The sequence below is a fragment of the Pristis pectinata genome, chromosome 15, assembly GCF_009764475.1.
Source record: "Pristis pectinata isolate sPriPec2 chromosome 15, sPriPec2.1.pri, whole genome shotgun sequence".
In the NCBI taxonomy this organism is placed as follows: Eukaryota; Metazoa; Chordata; class Chondrichthyes; order Rhinopristiformes; family Pristidae; genus Pristis; species Pristis pectinata.
The window spans coordinates 30,211,655-30,230,249 of NC_067419.1; the positions used below are offsets into that span (position 1 = coordinate 30,211,655).

The 18,595-nt window shown below is 37.4% G+C and overlaps 2 protein-coding genes across 6 annotated transcripts in view; one reads left to right on the forward strand and one right to left on the reverse strand.

Annotated features, from left to right (window-relative positions):
• LOC127578315 (interleukin-1 receptor-associated kinase 4-like) overlaps positions 1-7,201 on the forward strand; it is a 32,886-nt gene extending 25,685 nt beyond the window's left edge. For 3 of the 4 annotated variants that reach the window (XM_052030208.1, XM_052030207.1, XM_052030209.1), the window contains exons 10-11: positions 1,176-1,238; positions 1,870-7,201. In XM_052030208.1, coding sequence (XP_051886168.1) covers positions 1,176-1,238; positions 1,870-2,124 — 318 coding nt within the window. In that variant the 3' untranslated portion in view covers positions 2,125-7,201. The remainder of the gene's footprint in view (positions 1-1,175; positions 1,239-1,869) is intronic. The other variant, XM_052030210.1, reaches the window with a different exon arrangement.
• Positions 7,202-7,344: 143 nt separating this feature from the next.
• Positions 7,345-18,595, reverse strand: part of twf1b (twinfilin actin-binding protein 1b) — a 29,704-nt gene continuing 18,453 nt past the window's right edge. For both annotated transcript variants that reach the window (XM_052030212.1, XM_052030211.1), the window contains exons 3-9: positions 18,004-18,182; positions 13,219-13,314; positions 11,545-11,640; positions 11,088-11,213; positions 8,650-8,800; positions 8,024-8,145; positions 7,345-7,643 (exon numbers count right to left, since the gene is read on the reverse strand). In XM_052030212.1, coding sequence (XP_051886172.1) covers positions 7,476-7,643; positions 8,024-8,145; positions 8,650-8,800; positions 11,088-11,213; positions 11,545-11,640; positions 13,219-13,314; positions 18,004-18,182 — 938 coding nt within the window. In that variant the 3' untranslated portion in view covers positions 7,345-7,475. The remainder of the gene's footprint in view (positions 7,644-8,023; positions 8,146-8,649; positions 8,801-11,087; positions 11,214-11,544; positions 11,641-13,218; positions 13,315-18,003; positions 18,183-18,595) is intronic.

Below are 18,595 nucleotides of genomic sequence, written 5' to 3' on the forward strand. Positions count from 1 at the left end.
ATTTTACCTTGGAGCTTTCTGAGTTTCAGGCCTAACCCCTTTATTTCCTCACCTGCATGTTAAGCTTTGGCAGCATCATCCACAGTCAGCTTCCATATGCATGGATACTATCTGAGATCTGCCTCTGCACCATCTCAATCTTGTGAGACCATTTGGTTTCCAGTCCTGATGATCCACTATTGTTTCTCCAGTTAAACAGTGGGAAGTCTTATCTTCAGCCCACATTACAAACTCTGTAAAATTACCTACGTATCTGATAGAACAAGACTATTCGCAGCATTATTCTCCTTTTTGATCTCGAAAATCCATATCTGCAAGAATATAAAATCCACCTATCTCCACTCCTTTCTACTTGGCCCATTGCTGCTAAAATGTGCAACTATATTATCTCCAGACTCTACTTTTCCAATACCTTCCTGGTCTTCATTGCCATTTCTAGAAACAATGATGTCATTCGCCAAGCATTTCCCACATTAACCCCACCATCTCACATCTTTCTTTAAGACTTTGTCTAAAGTCCTTTTTGACTATACTTTTAGTCTCTTTTGGCATCTATTTGGTTGATTATGTGAAATGCCCTGATTTACCCTGTAGCTTTATTGCTGACATTTATGAAACATCTTTAAATTGTCAAGTTAAAAGCTATAAAGATTATATTCTTAAAAGTTGAATAAAATCAAGACATAAATATATGGAAGTTAACAACACAAAAATAATAACTATAGTTCTACTTTAAATCACCATTGTATAAACAAAGAGCAAATATTGTGATGTTCCCTGTAATTATCTTGACATCTTACATTATCCTTATAAAAATGACAGCTTACGTTATCCTTATAAAAATGTAAGTTGTAAATACTACATTAAGGAAAGTTAGTTAAAAAGATGAACGCAAAATGTGTAGGATATCAAATAATAATCATAGTTGTGACAAATATTACATTAATTTTAAATAAAAGAAACCCAGGTGCACACTGCAGAGGAATACCAAAATTAAAAGGCCTCAGGAGATTCCCCCCCCCCCCCCCCCACCATTAGATTTCCCCGTTTCCTCTTCACTTCCCAGAAAGTAATCCAGCAAGACTAAAAAAAAATTGAAAAATGTTGCAGACTTAGCATATTATAGGACAGATTGTGAAAAGTATGAATAACTGTGCCTTTCTCCTTGCATATAGGTCTTACTGGAAATAATAACAGGACTTAAAGCAGTTGATGAGCATCGTGAACCACAACTGTTGGTAATACAGTATTCCATCTTTACAGTTTCAGAAGTGACTTATATGCCTATGTCTTGTCCATTGTGGAGAAAATAATTTCTTTCCCCTTTTGGGATTGCATGGTTATGTTGCAGTTAGTGCAGCTGTCTCAGAGCACCACAGCTTGGGTTCATTTCTGACCTCTGGTGCTGTCTGTTTTGCACATTCCCCTTCTGCCCACGTGGGTTTGCAGCGCGTGTTCCAGTTTCCTCCCACATTCTAAAGTCTTCCTGGTTGTGAGACTCGGAAACTTGGCTACTATAAATTACCCCTAATATAGGTGTCTGGTGTGTGAAACAGAGATTGTTAATAGCTATCTGTGAGAGAATAAGTTATAGGGAAATAAGTTGGGGAGATGGGATTGTTCTGAGAGTAGGCACAGTCTCAGTGAGTCTATGGGGCTTCGTGCTAGATCATGAGGAAATATAAACTTTAGTTCCCAACAGGCTGTGAAAACAAATTATGATGCTGTGAAGTACTAATATGGTGCAATGGTATATTTGCAGAATCATGTTAAATTGTATGAATAAAGAAATAAATAAACTGACCATGTTATGTTGAATTCAATTTAATATTCACATTTATTAATTTCACTTTATCTTTAATCCTAAAGCTTGATATCAAAGAAGAAATAGATGAAGAAGAAAAGACAATTGAAGATTATGTTGACAAAAAGATGCATGACTGGAACTCTGTGGCAATTAAGAAAATGTATTCAACGGCAAGGCAGTGTCTAAATGAAAAGAAGAACAAGAGACCAGATATTACAGAGGTATGTAGCACTGATACATCTATTCAGGTTAAATGGTTCATAGCCATTTTAAATATTAAATATAAAAACATTTTTACTGCTTTTACAGGTGTATAATTCATTGAAAGAGACTTCTTCAGTTACTTCATAGTGAGTTGATGCTGGAATCCTGTTACTGGTCACAACAAAAGTATTACTCGGGGCACAGTATAAACTTTGCATTTTTGATATATCTAGAGTATTCTTGAATAAACTTTTTATAGGTCTGCATATTGCATGTACCATATATTCAGAATAAAAATTCTCATGCACACCATTAGTAGGTATGGTGTTCTTTATCCATTTTAGTTACATCTCTGTTAGTAACAAAGGAGAACAAACTATACATTGTATCATCTTTTACCCTAATTTCATTTTTCTTTACTGATCCTGTTGCCAAAATCAATTTTTGTAACAAAAATAATTTAGTTTATACAAGATTATATAAGGAAATGTTGTTATGTGTTGTGAATTATAACATTATCTGAACAGATCTATAATGCCTACAGAATGCTAACCTCAAAGCCAGAAGGGAACATAAAGAACACTTAAATTGCCTGGGTAGTGAAGGCTATGGGTCAGCCAAATGCTGGAAGATGGGAGTAATACAGGTGGGTGACCACTGATCAGCATAGACACGGTGGGCTGAATAGCCTATTTCCACTCTGAATGGAACCCTCACCACATTTCAAAAAGTACCTGGATATGCACTCGGGAAGCCCTGCTCTGTGGGGCCTACTGGTAAAATCTTTACCGACTGAAACAAACACAGATGGCCAAATGGCCTCCTGTGCCATTAATTTTCTGATTCTGGGAAGGCTTTGGCATTCCAATAAAGATTAGGCTTGACCCAACGAGCATGCTGCACACTATTTTTCCTCATGATTTGCACAGAAGTTTAATTTCCTATTGATAATTGAATCATCCACAATAATAATTCCCAATGTCCATGCAACTAAAGTTCAATCCAGCTTGCATTCGCATCCTAAACCTTTTGCTGGCCTTCATCTGGTGCAGGTCTTGGATTATTTTCAGAAGACTGATAGCATTTTCCCACAACAAACTTGGTATTTGCATGGCTCTGGAAATGGTGCTCAGCAGCAGTGGTATGACCTCAAACTGGGTACCCCTTGTCCTTCAGAATCTATCCCTCAAGGCAGAGCTGATTACAGAAAACATCTAGCATTTCAGTGTTACTGTGGGAAAAAAAACATCATGCGCTTCCAGAAGATGGCATTTACCTTCAGAAAAATCTGATGCTCCACAACCATCTGTACATTTGGCAAATGGCAACACTTTGAAGTTCCAGATCATTAACGAGAATTCAAGTACAGTTAATGGCTGCCAGCACATGGGTTTTGCCAGTATTACTGGCTTCCCAATATCCAAGATGTAAATCAAGAAACTGCAGCTGCTGGAAATGCAACCAAAGATTTACAGAATTGATACGTTGACTGTATCTCTTTCCATAAGTGCTGTCTGACTCAGTACCCAACATTCCACCTGTTGCTCATCGAAATCAAATAGATGAAGTCATCTCTCCACAAGTACAAAACCCAAGTGACCACTCTGTTGTTACAGTAAGTGGCAAGTTCAGAGACATGGCAGTGATTTGCAGCAGCTGAAAGATCTTGTGGCAAGGAGGTCAAGAGTCATTATGACTTTAACCTTCACACAGTGATTAGAATGTGGTCAAAGGTCTTTGTGCAGCATTTCACCTAAATCAGTGATGACTGCCTTGAAATTCCTATGCATGTGACTACATTGTTCAGGAGGTCTAAGAAAGATGCGTCATCTCTGATGACTGTGGGAGCAGACTCTTCCACAAGGACTCATGTCTGCTTCCTGCTCCAAAATCCCTGCCCAACTCAGCATGGCCAGCACAAACCCACTTCCCCCACACTAGATTGCCTCCATTGGTTAACTATTGCATTTGTATCTAGCAGCTAATGCTGGAAAAAACACTGGAGCACAATCCATGGACTTTGGAGAGCAAGTAGCTGCAGTCATTTCTTGAGGTGCCTAGTCAAATCTCCCAATGTTAAGTGGAATATCTCTTTAAATAATAAGCAAAGTAATGTAGTGTCTTCCTGGTTGTACTTTAACTGTTCAACAGCAGGCTTAGGTTACATAAAAAGCTCCAATTTATCCTTGCAAGGGTGGAAATGAGCACCGTGTGAATAGTTATGTAAATAGGGGCAAGGCTAATGTTGGGAAATAAAAATCAGGTGCTGTGCAATTCCTAGGCTAAGTATTTGAAAATACTTTGGTAGCTTAAGGTGTTGCCTTCAGATTCGTAGATACCAGAAAACAACTGTTTGACTACTGTAAAAAGAGATTACCAGGAAGTGTTCCATACATGCATAGACCACAGTACTTCTGGATTGGTGCTGCATGTCGGTATTATCCATGTTATGCCACTTTCTAAACTATTCTGAAGGTACTGGCACAGTTCCAGACACAGTTTCACAAACTTACCAGCACATTGGTATCATATCCAAGTAGCTATTTGCTGAGATTTGCACATAAAATGTGATTTAGTTTGTACAGAGAAATTTATTAGTGATTCATTATTAACCTAGCTGAAATTGAGAATTTTCATTCTTCTCCATAAAGCCTGCAGCACCAAGAGAAATGAGACATTGACCAGTGAAATACTGAATTGAGATGATTTTTGTTTGTTAGATACTAGATGAGCCATTCCAGATTATCATAGGCCATAGAAACAATGGATTTTCAAAGTCAAAGTCATTGGGTGCTATTTCTTTTTAAAAAAAAAACATTTGCTAGCTTTGATTTTTTAATTCACATATATCAGAATTTAATGTGCAAAATTTGCTGATTTTATAACAATTGCTACCAATCAAATCCAAATCATTCATATACATTAAGAAAAGCTGTGGTTTCAGAACCAATCCTTGGGAACTCCAATGTGCACTTCCCTTCATTCTGAAAGACAACCTTTTACTATACTAACAACACCCTGCATCGGGTCTCACTTGAGGTGTTGCTCCTCTAACCTGCGTTTGGCCTCAACGTGGCAGTAGTTGAGGTGTTCCCTTTATTCCACGGTCATCTGTCCACTCCTACCAGATTCCTTCTTCAGCCCTTTGCCTCTTCCACCCATCACCTCTCAGCTTCTTGCATCATTCCCTTTCATCCCCCCTCCCCCACCCTACCCACCCACCTACCTAGCCATCCAACTACAAATAGTTGATACAGGAAATTGAGACCAATCTGGTCACTTGGATAGGATCACTGGTTCTTTTACATCTATTTGAAAAAGCGGGAGAGCTCTCTGCAGTGACCTTACAATACATATCCCTCAACCAACACCACAAATACAAATTATCTGATGGAGGTTTGTGGGACCATGCCAATGCAAATTAGAGGTTTCACTTCCTACATTACAACATTTCAAAAGTACTTCACTATGACATCCTAAGAAGTCATTCCCAATAACAATTTGGACTGAGAGCCTCTTGCCTCAAATTATCTTCTCCTTGACTGATTTTTCAACACTATTTGATTTGTTTTTAAATCCCCATAGCTCTTAACCTCCTGAACAGGGAAGGGTTAATTTGATCCATCTTGCCAAACACAAATCAGAAAAAGCAATAATATCCTAACAATTAGGGTCCAAATTATCAACTATATGTTGATATTACATTTAATACGTGGAAAATATTAGTGGAACATTTAGCAAAATCTAGTAAATTAATGTCAATATATCAAATTTGAATCAATGTTTAGGTAACAATGTTCCATTACTGGAGATTTTAAGAAGTCATTAAATATTACAGGTCTAGCCTAAAGTTTAGACAAATGAAACGGAGATCAGAGTTAATGACCAGAGCTTGGCATTATATCTTAAAGACATCAATAAAACAAAAACATGCACAGCTATAATTTGTAATTAAGATATTACAGTAATTGATTAATAATTTTTGAGCAACATATTAACATGAAAGCATTGGTTCCTCACAAATAATTTGATTAACAAGTATACCAATTGTTCCTGTTGTACATGTGACACATTTGTTATATGTAATTACATCAGTTTCTGCTATACAAGTTTAGATAAAGCCAGGTTGAAACCTACACAGAAGTTATAAATCATCAAGGACTTTATGATACCTCGATTATAATACATCTCAATTTTAAATGAGGTGTCACAGAATACGTTAACTACAGTGGATGAGGTCATAAGGAGTCCTGTTAAGCTTTTACAGTTATCCTTGTGCATTAATAATTGCCTCTTATATTCAAGACGGTCTGGGTGTCCCTGCGTTTGTGACCCAGATCCCCATTGTGATTATATGGCAGCTTGAGGGATTTAGCAGGGCGAGAGATTCACTCACTGGGATTGACCTTAGTGCTAAGACTATGAGGTATTGAGATAGAAGGTATCTTGATTTTAGTCAAGGAGGTATTTCAATTGCATATACAGTGCAACTAGTGTTGGTATTGATGATAGGAATGTTGGAATTAGTTGGAGAGATGAGGAGATCTTTCACTGGGTCTGGTTTGCCTATGCAGGTGGTTGGGATAGCACGTTTTAAAAATGATCCTAGATCTGGTGAGTGGATAAAGGGTTTTAGTTCTTTTACTGAATCAAATTTTATCAACTCACTTTTATTAAGATCAAATACATATCCTGTGAAATAGGGTCTTGCTACTGCAAGACCTGGTTTGGATAAGACCTGCAGGTGATGTCACTCAGTAAACGAAACCAATTTCCTGCAGTTAAAATGGCGTTACAAAGATCACTGTGTGTAATTGTGAAATATAGTGTAAAGTTATTAGCATTCACTTTACCCAAGATTTCAGCATCCAACTGGAGCAAAAAACCCAAACCAAATTACTACCAGCACGCAAATTGGTAGGAAATGTACAACTGGAGAGGTGATGGTTATCTATACAAATGTACCACATAATGGAATCCAATGTAACATTTTTTAAAATAATTTTAGGTTCTATTTAGTTCTGTACAGTTTGACAGCATTTATGTTGGAATAAAACAAAGAAACTTGGCACTATTACTGAATTAAAATCGTTTGGTAGCTTGCATTAAGCAAATGAAGATTGCTTCCTAGTCAAAAGAGAAGATTGATAAAAACATCAAGAAAGCCAACTATAGTGTGTATTCAATCTAGCAACTTTGATCCTTTACCACAGTAATATCAGGTTTTGAGATAATGAGAAAAAGCAGAAATGACAAACTGAAAGAATAAAACCGAGAACCACGTATAATTCTAGAAACTAACTCAATGCTCGAGGCGTGGTGAACAAGACAAGCAAAACAAAATAGATTTAATAGATTTGAGTTGGTTGCAAAGTGACATGGAATGGCAACAGTACACAAAATTAATATTAACTATTAAGCTTTAAAAAATTTTAAAGCAAGATCTTGGAAGCTACTGCAAGTTTTAATCAGCTTTGTCAGATTCTGCTGGGCCTCGTATTAATCGTCTGATTCCCCTCTTGCCTGCAGGACCTTTTGGTTTTGCAAATATTTGTCTGTGTGCATGCTGCTTTGGATGCACCTCCTCATACAAGAAGTCAGGAGTCAGCTCATTGCCATCACCAATTTCAATCTAAAAACAAATGAACCATTAGGTTACGGTATTTAATTTTACAACAACTGGAAAAGATAAATTCAAAAGATAAATGAACTTGTTACCAAAGAAATTAATTCAAGACCACAACATGACCTGACTAAATACATCTTTAATATACAGGATAGCAGGACACTTAAGTTATTCTTATTTAAATTATGCCACATAATAGACATCTTCACAGATTTAGTCAGTATCTAATTGAATGGCAGAGGAGGCTCAAGGACAATGTGAGTTACTCCTCCTTTATGTTTTTATGGAGGAAGGATTGGGAGATTTTTATGTGTTTTCTTGGTTGTCAGAGTATTACAGAGATTAAAACTGGTACAAATAAGCTGAAGCACTTAAAAAAAAATTACCTTTTTAGTTATTTCCAGAGAAAGCTGTTTTTCCACCATATCAATCAGGGGATTCTTACAACTGGAATATAACATTCGTTCTCGAATGCTACATGTATAACCAGGCATAGAATATATAAACACTGAAAAACAAATAAATATTTATGTTCAAAGAAACAATTAACAACTTAATTAGAATGTATTCAAATATTAGGCATCTTCACTAGAGTAACCAATTCAGAGTATGTTTCCAGGAACAATCATCCTCACTAGTGATAAAGATCTGTCATTTGCTTGTTACACATATGGACATGGTTTGCCATGAAGGAAACATGATAAAAATCAACCCTGCCTCAAAACATTCAATTCCTGTGAACTGCTAATGTAGTAAACAACGACAGGAACTCAAGATCGGCCTACACTAAAGCCGACATGCCCACCCTGTTAAAAGAAGCTCTAGTAAAAATGTTAAGGAAAGGCAACAGGGACAGAAAGAGAAATTACAATAAAATCAAGTCACCCTTGGAAGTATGTGTGTAGAAGACTTTATTACCTCATGGATTCAACAACAGGCATCTCAAGTTCAAAAAAATTAATTGCGAGGCGAACTTATGTTTGCAATGAAACCAACAACATCAAAGAAGTACCTATAGACTCCAAGTAGTCTCCTTCATGTGAGTGCTTGTAGAGGAAGAAGTGATAACGCGCAGACTCCTTTGGTACACGCTTTGGTAAATCTCCTATCTCCGTATGGGTTGTATCTGCCAACGCTATTTTTTCATGATTAAAGTCTATTTTCTGCCAACAGAAAGAGATGGTACATTGATTAACTGATGATAACAGTAAATTTGAAATACACTCTGGTGAGGGTATATGAGCTTGTATGACTATTTTTTGGATTTGGAGACACAAGGGACTGCAGATGTTGGAATCTGGAGCAAAAGAACAGAGTGCTGGAGGGCAGCATCTGTGGAGAGAAATGGACAGTCGATATTTTGGGTCAAGACCTTTTATCTGGACTGTTTCAAGGATTTCTTCAAAGAAATGGTGAATACTGTTGACAGTATAAATTCTACAGATATAATACATATTTGGAATGCAGCAAGGCTTTTATTTTAAAATAAAAGCAAATAGCTCATTAAGAAAGAATAAGAGGGAAACTGTTCTTCTAAATAGAGTTTAATTAGCCAAGTCCTATAACAAGGGTGGTTGCATGTGAAGTTACAACAATCTGCCGGTGTTTGGCCCATATTCCTCTCAACCTTTCCTATCCATGTACCTGTCCAAATGTCTTTTAAATGTCATAATTGTACCCACCTCAACCACTTCAGTTTGTTGCATATACGCACCACCCTGTGTGTGAAAAAGTTGCCCCTCAGGTCCCTTTTAAATCTTTCCCCTCTCATTTTAAAACTATGCATTCTAGTTTTGAATTCCCCTATCCTGGGAAGAAGACTGTGGCTATTCACCTTATTTATGCCCCTCATGATTTTATAAACCTCTCTAAGCATCACTTCACACTTGTCTGAGTTAAATTCCATTTCCATTCTGCCACCTTCAGGGATCCTTGGACTTGTACACAAAGGTCCCTCTGTTTCTCCATATTCCCAAAGGCCCTACCATTCATGGTGCATGTCCTGCCTTTATTAGTCCTTCCAGAGTGCCTCATCTTGCATTTATCAGGATTAAATGCTAAATGCCATTGCTCTGTCCACCTGACAAACTGATTCACATTGTCCTATAGCCTAATGATCCTCATCATTTTCAACACTACCAATTTTCATTTCATCTGTGACTCATACTTCTCTGGACTGAATCTATTTGTAATATTTTCTGCTTACTTTAGCAGCCCACTGACATCTTTCTACAGTCTACATGACAAATTTAATGGTTTATACTTTTGTCTAACTCAGACACTTTGCAAGGCAAGGAATCCAACATCAAAAACAATGGGAGGCAAGTTTTAAAAAAAAAGAGCGGTAGGTGCCTGAAAAGGGTTACCGGGGTAGCAGTGGAAGCAGGCAGTTTGGAGGAGTTTAAGAGGCTTTTAGGTAGACACATGAATATAAAGGGAATGGAGCAATTTGTATGGTACACAGGAGGACATTTAGTACAAATTGGCATCAAGATCAGCACAACATTGTGGGCCAAATGGCCTGTCCACTGCTGTACTGTTCTATACTCTTTGTTCTAGGGCCTAACAGACAACCTTCCATTACCTTCTATACCAACTGACCATTATGCTGAAAAAAGAAATTCAGGGGAGATATTAAAAAGGAAAGAAAAAAAATCAAGGAATACATCAAATGTGTGTGAATAACTTAATTGAGACTGCCAACTATTCCAAATGAACTATAGTTAATGAATGTGTGGAGTGGTCTGTTCAAATTGACAGAAGGGAATTTAAAAGTAGGCAAATCTTTAAAGGGAATATTCAAGGGCTATGCATTGAGAAAATGTTCCGAGGAGCTTTCTGCTTCCTGAAAATACACACTAAGCAAAAAACTAGGATGGATGATCAAATATTAGTTTGAGGTTACTAAGTCGACTTTTAAAGATGGAGAGAGAGTGGAAAACCAGAAGAATATCAGGGAGTGAATTGGCAAAAAATAAGGCCAAAGTTGAAAATTCTTGCACCATTTGGGAGGTAATGGGAAGTGAGGAAAGCACGAAAGGCTGGAGTAGGACAACTACAATGTCTGGCAGGGTAAATGTAACTGAAAGAGGTTACACAGGTAGGCTTGAGCAAGGCCACAAAGGCAACTGAAAACAAGAATCAAGTCAGCCAGTTTGGAGGGAGAGATGGGCAAGTTAGACACATGGGTAAGGATACAAGTAGATGGGTTTTGGACAGGTTTACAGAGAGTGAAAGCCTAGGGAACAAAAGGATATCATGAGATAAGCATTTTTACTTGATTGTAGCCCAAGGCTTCTCCCTTAACAGTATGCAGAAGATTTTTTGAACTTATTGTTATTTCAATCTATTATCAGTGCAACAAAACATTATCAGTTCCTCATTATCATTTCCTTAAAGATCAATGTTCAGTTAAAAATTCTAATCTATCCATTCATAACAAGTACTTACAAGTTGTACATAGCTAAGCTCTTTGTTTTGAAGTTTTTCCAGGGCTTGTACAGCATCTTCCTGTATAGGAAAGGTAACTCCCTGCAAAGTTGGTTGCTTAGTTTCTACATTGATTTCAGTTTCACCCTGCCAAAAAAAAACAAGAACTGATTTACTGATGTCATCGTTTCTCCCTCCAATGCTAATTTGTGGGATGTGGATTTTGCTGGCAAGCACAGCAATTTTTTGCACATCCTAGCAGCTAAGGCACTGTTAAGCCTAAGGAACAGGTTTATATTTCCAAGTCAGGACAAGGTGCAACTGGGAGGGAAACTTGCACATGGTTGTATTCTATCAATGGACTGGTTAGGTGGATACACAAGTAGCAATATTAGCTGAAACATTTAGCAGAGACAGTTATCAAACTATTAACTTTTAACAAAGTAGGATCAGTATTTTGCAGTTAATACCATTTTACCTTAATCTTCTGTAGCTCCTCTTCTGCTGCAGTTAATGGGGCAGGATCTTTTTGTGACACAAGGTGTTTTTTGTAACCACTTAAGGAAACATCCTCCTGCAAACACAGTAGAAAATATAAACGCTAGCCCCTTTGATATACACTAATTTACTATGTCGTTCATCTTTGCATTCCAACCACCACTCCCCACTACCCCGGCAACCTCAACCAATACCCAAAGTTTGCCCATCTTTCCTCAGACAAAAGAACGCTGTGGTTCTAGTTTCTGGGGGCAACGAAACCTTTCAAATCATTTCCTCAGTACTTTCCTGTTATTTGACACAGCTCTATTCCCTTCTAACAAGGGACTATCACCACTTTAAGAGGCCCCCTAATGAAACTGAGAAATTAACATCTAGGAATAATGTTTGTCTGACACTAAGCATGTACACAGAACAATACAAGACTTCTGCAGACATAAGAAGCACACAGACAAAGGGGTAAAGATTAGGAAGCTTGCCAGAAAGCTTCCTCAAAGAGGTAGGATTTAGGGAATGTCTTTGCAAAGACAGTGATGAAAACCTTCAGAGAGGGAACTGCAAAGTACAGTGGCCAATGATGGGCAAAAGGGTTGAAATTCACAAGGAGCAGAGTCTGACAGAATTTGGGAAGCAGCTTACAGAACCATGGGGCCAAGGCAAGATTGTATTTAAACACAAGGATGAACATTTTAATTGAAGCATCAGGAAATTAGAAACCAATTTAAGTCAGTGAAGCTAGAATGAAAGTAGAGTAGAACTTGACATGGGATGGACAGCGTTCAATGAGCAGCTGTTTATAGTTCAGCTGATACTTTTAGAAGATAGAAAAGGAATGAATGAGTGTAGAGATGGAGATTTAGTGGTAAACGGGTTGACAATATTATACAGATGGGGATAGGCAGACTCTAAGGAGCCTAAATCAGTCATGGTTTTGAACTCTGAACTGGCATAATATCTGTCTGAAACAGAGATGATGACCAGGATGGGAGGTTATATGATATATATTGAGCATCATGTTATTTATGAAGCAATAAGCTCCCAGTATTCAGAACACTGTCATATTTGATTATCTGGAGCCCCAGTGGGAAAAATTTCAGCCTTAGTGAAAAGCCTAACCCAGCATCTGCATTCTCTTGTTTCTCCAAACTGCCCTGAAACACAGGTTAATATGCTCTCATTACCAGGCACATTGTATTACATCCAATTAAATAAAAGGTTACTCAAAATTCTTTGGCCACTTCTACCCAAAGATAAATATAAAAGATTTATTATTGTGATGTGGCATTTTTTTAAAGTTGCAACCAGTTTGGTAGAACGAAATACAACTCTTTCAATTGGAGAGATTTCACAGGAGGAGACAATTCTGTATGATGATTAAACCTTATAACCTTTTGCCTCTAGTACTGGGGGCTCATCCCCTTCAATTATGCACAGCAATGAAGTACAGTTACAGAACTCTGACTAGGTAAAGCCAAATGATTAATCATAAGCAGTCCAGTTTCCTAGTGATGTAATATCAAAGTGATTGTGCAAAAAAAAATCAGCAGCTTATTAGAAACAGACATTAAAGCGTCACTCATATCCTGAGGAAAAATAAAGAAATGGGGAAAAGAAAACACAACCACAGATGAAGAAAAGTAGTCAAACTTCATACCCTTACTGTCCCAAATATTTCATCTTTGATGTGGCTATTCCCAAATTCCTTCTTCAAAGTTGCTCTTGTTGCTGCATATAGCATTTTTTGTCGAACCTGCAGAAAAGATGGAAGAAAAACCTTCACATCTATTCTGTGAACACAGGTTTAGCTTTTTTTAAAAACAAAACAGCATCAATGACAATTAAATTGCTCCAAGTGGCATTAAAAATATTCACTCAGTTTTTTTAAAAATCCACTTAAGTAAACCTGTTTTCACTTTTGCAAGTACAACCTGGGTTTACATAATGCTTGTGAATGTAATGAACTGGGAACATTATCAAACAAGATTTGAGACCCAACCACAGAAAGAGCGATGTAATTAAATTGGAAATGCATGGATGTCAGAATTAGAGGACCACAGAATGTAGAATATTTTATTTATGTTTATCTTAGAATAATACGAATAATTGAATTTTTGAATGGTATATCAGTGCTGCATGGCAAACATTCAAAATATACATCTTAGTATAAATATCTACCATAGAACAACATTAAATATGTACCTCTTTTGGAAGCAAGATTAAACTAACTTATTGATAAAAAAGCATTGATGACATTAAGAAAATGAATTTCTGAATCTATTTTTACACATTAAAGGTAGTCCTAAAAAAACCTTTTACAAAAAAATAAAATCCCACCCTACCCTCCCATTCAAGTACTAATTTAGTTTACACCATTGAGGTGCTTTATTTAAAAAAGCTATAGGATAGAAAAATAGACCAAACTATTTAGCAAGAGTGCAAATGAACAGATGACATACCTTCATAAAATACTTGCATCTAAATTTCAATCAGAATCTGTTGCAATTTTGGACCAGAAAAACTATGAAGAGGGTGGAAGAAATAACACCATCTCCATAGCCTTAATAATATGCTTTAAACAAAGGGAGTTGACCTGAAACATTAACTCTTTCTATTACCACAGTTGCTGCCTAACCTGCTGATTTTTTCCAGCATTTTCTGTTTTTATAACAGACTCAAACCATCTAACTGGCGTCAGGATCATGAACACTCAATTGTCCACAATACTAATCTCCAGAACAATTTCATATTAAATTAAGCTGAGGTCTCTAACATTAGGTAATGCAACATGCAGGTAAAATTTTCTGCAATAACCAAAACACATGGTTAGAATTTCACAAATGCTGCATAAGCAAGTATTCAGCCAAGTTCATAAAAAAATGGATTCATTTCTGCACATTGGACATAAAACCTTTAAATGTGCATGTTATTCTAGCAAAAACCTATATAAATCCTACCCTTTGGAAAAGTGGACCAAGTAATTGTGGTGAGATTCACATTCGTGCATCTGTATTTAACCAACATCTGATCCTCGTACTTAGTACTCAATTATGTAATCACAAATCAATGCAATATGCAACAGAAATTAATCTTAAAGATTCAACTAATGACCTGCATTTCTCACTCACAGTAAAACAAGTAAACCCCACAATTAGAGTACCTACTGACCAAGGATATATTCCTCTCTGCATCTCTTAGACTCTGTCTTCATTGCTCAACATTTTTAAGTATGCCATTCTATTGTCTCCCATTACTTATTGCTGCCTTTCCATAGAATTCAAAGCAGGGATCAACAGTGTTTTCTGCCAGAGCGACGTGCACTCATCTCACAGTGGCATGTGAACACTCCTGGCAATGGGAATCAGATCAGCGTACATAATCCAGGTATGGGAGTGATAACACAAACTGGAGACATGTGCCTCCCCCACCCTGCAAAACCCCACATTTTCCCTTACCCCCTTTTCTACACAATGGAGAAAAAAAAAATTTTAAGGACCTGACTGGCTACCCATTAATCCCAGTGGTAATGATGGGCCTGGTGCAATATATGCAGGCAGTTGCCATCAAGACCTGCACTGAGTTTTACTGCATGAATCAGGCTCAAACCACCCTAAATTTTTAGTCAGAGTCAGAGAGGTACAGCATGGAGACGGACCCTTCAGCCCACCGAGTCCATGCTAACCATCAATTACCCATTTTTATGTTAATCCTACCCAAATTAATTTTATTCTTTCCACATTCCTGTCAACTACTCCCACCATTCCAGAGTCACCCACCTATACACACAGGGCAATTTACAGCAGCTAATTAACCTATCAATCAGCACATTTTTGGGGTGTGGGAAGAAAACACAGAACCCTGAGGAAACCCACACGATCACAGGGAGAATGGGCAAATTCCACACAGCAAGCAAGGTCAGCATTGAACTTGGATCATTGGAGCTTTGAGGTAGCATGGTGTCAGTTTTTTCTCCAATTTCCCAATTATTCAAGAGTCACTCGAATGAGTGACAGCACCTTATGCTGGACCTACTTAGTGCATAAAAACTTTAATTTTTAGGCAAGGATATTTAGAAAATAGATAAAAATAAGTAACTCGTTAAAGTGCACAAAATATCCCAAATCATTAGCAAACCTCAACTAATTAATCATTATTTGCTTTATTAATATGTTTCATAAATGTCTAGGTAAAATTCATAGCTGACTGAAGGTAAATTCCAAAATTAATTATAGAAAATTTAAAATACAGATGGAGGCTATTAGCACAACACATCAATGCCACTCGAAAAGAAGCTTTCCAGCACAATCCAATCTTCTAGCAGTATAGTCCTGCAGGTCTCAACTCCTCAAATACAACCCAAATACTGTTTAAATGTGATGAGGGTTTCTAACTTTACTACCTTTTTCAGCAATGAGGTCCAGATCTCTACCACCAAGGCCAAAAACATTTTGTCTGATTCCCCCTTTAATGTTTCTATTAATTATTTTGAACTTTTTTTTTAAAACCCTCTTGTCAGACAAAATAGATCTTTCCTATTTTCTCTATCTAGCCCTTCAAATTTTATATATTTCAAATAAGACTCCCCTCAGCCTTTGCTCCAAAGAAAACAACCTTAGTTTATCCAATCTTTCCTCACAGCTACAATTTTCCAGTCCCAACAATATCTTCAATCTCCCCTGCACCTTCACCAGTGCAATCAAATCACATCTTTCCTGATGCTCATGGATAAAGTAAGCTTGAATGGCATTTCCACACTTTAGTTCTTTAAGAATATAAAGGCAAATAATTTAAATCTTGGGATACTGAATGCACTCTAAAACAAATTTTAAAATCTATTTGTTATTCTATAGAAAATTTCTGCATCTATTTTTATATTAAAACAAAAGCAGACACTGGAAATCTGAAATAAAACTGAAAAGCTAGAAATACTCAGTAGACTGGGCAGCATCTACAGAGAGAGACACAGATTCCCTTTTCAGGTCAACAGATGCCGTACAACCTGTTGAGCATTTCCAGTTTTCACTTCAAATATCAATTGTTTGCACACCTCCAGCTACTTATACCATTATAAAAGTGAAACAGCTTAATGAATGAATCAGAGGGTAAACGCACCATCTAATATAGCACACAGATAAAGAGCTCTAAAGCTTGATTTTCAGATTTAATTAATCTCAACCAAGGCATCACGACTCTTGTTTTAGATAAAATGGAGAAGGGAGAGCATATCAGCCATGGTCCCAGTTCTTGATTGTTAACATTGGGATATGTGTGATTACTTAGATGCCTGGTGCAATACTCCAGTTCAAAATTGTTTTGTTACCTTTTAATGCTATCAAAACACCTTTATCAGTCATCCCAGGGCTGTTTTAAAGTGTTATGAAGATCGAGATCAGTGATGCTGGTTTTCCACTGTATAATCCTGTGTTAATCCACTGCAAACTCTCACAGATGCAGGCATCTAGATTTGTTGGTGAAGCCATTCATACTGCAACAAAACCAATATACTTCCAGCTACTGGAGAGTGTTGCAACTCAATGAATGGAAGCTGCATTGATGAGAGTTGGCCAGGAGAGTGCTCCCATAGAGGGGAAAAGCTGACAGCAGGAAGGCTACTGCCCATAAGAGGCATACTGCTTGTACAAGAGGACCACAGAGACTCTGCGAGACAACAGCCAGGTTCTCCTGGAAGGAGGTCTTTGCAAAGACTTGAGTGAAGTTTATGATGGACTGGACTTTCAAGAAGCCAGAAATGTGGGACAATTTCCATGCCCACCCTACCTGCTCCTGTGAAATGAGGCAGAGATTCTGAGGACTAGCCTGGAATGATCCTGAGGCTAGGAATCTGAATGACCTTGACTTTAACCTCAACGGACAAAGTGGTCGAGGCATTTGTGAGGCTATATTTGAAGATACAATTTGGGGTATATTTCCTTTAAAAGCTTTAAAAAGTATGAGCAAATAAATACTCTATTTTTTTTCCCCAATGAGATTGAAATTCACACAAGGGATGATTTTTGTATGTTGCACTATTACTTGCGCCATTTGGGAAGAGATTTACACAGGATAAGAGTCACTAGGGAAGTAAAAATCCTGCTGAACAGTAGAAAGTCAAATATCCCAATGGCTGCTGACATTTCAACCACATGGCACCACTTTTTTTTTTGGTGAAGGGGGAGGTTGGTTGTGAGAGTTGCACTCAGGACTCTCTAAGCCCCTCTATAGTAAAATACCTTCCAGTGATTCACTTTGTGGTTCATGGACACTTAAACAAGGTACAAGACAGCCAAGAGTGTCCATTAACTGCATCCTAATAAATAATATCTTCCTGATGAATTGGGTGGAAGGAAACTTCCCAAAATGTGATTTGGTCTTAAGATACTTTCTTGCAAAGCTTCCTATATTTATCTCATAAATTTCCTTTATATTACAACCAAATTCTTACTGGTGAAAGGTCAGGTGACCAGGCAATAAAGAGCCACTGAAATCCCTGAGCATTCATGGTGTCCAATCGATACAAGATATAGGCAGGTTGCTGTTCCTCTAGAAGAGGAAGGACGCATGAATCATATTCCTGGTCCCATCTGGTAACCGACTCTCTGGATGCACCCACCTTGAGTTGTTCTGTAACAAGTAATTGACATTAGCAAGGGCAATTAAAAATTAAATTATAAATGCAAAACCCATTCCTGTAACTTCCCTTCAATTTATTTTAATGCTAAAATATTGTCAGGTCATTTGCCAATTTTTAATTTCTAGTGTCTAACATAATAAAATTATTTGATTTTTATCCACACTGGCAGTGAAATTAACAAAAGCTTTCCATTGTTGCCAACCCTCATGCCTAAATCATGAGTTCAACACTTACTCAAGAACCTGAGTCTATAATTTAGGTTGACATTCCAATGTAGCCCTGAGGGAGTTCTGCATTTGTGGAGGGAGTTTTCTCAGGATACCACAGTGAGTGTCCAGCGGTTCAGCTGAAAATTAATAATACCACCGGCACTATTTAACGAGAGCAGCAGGTTTGCCTTCTG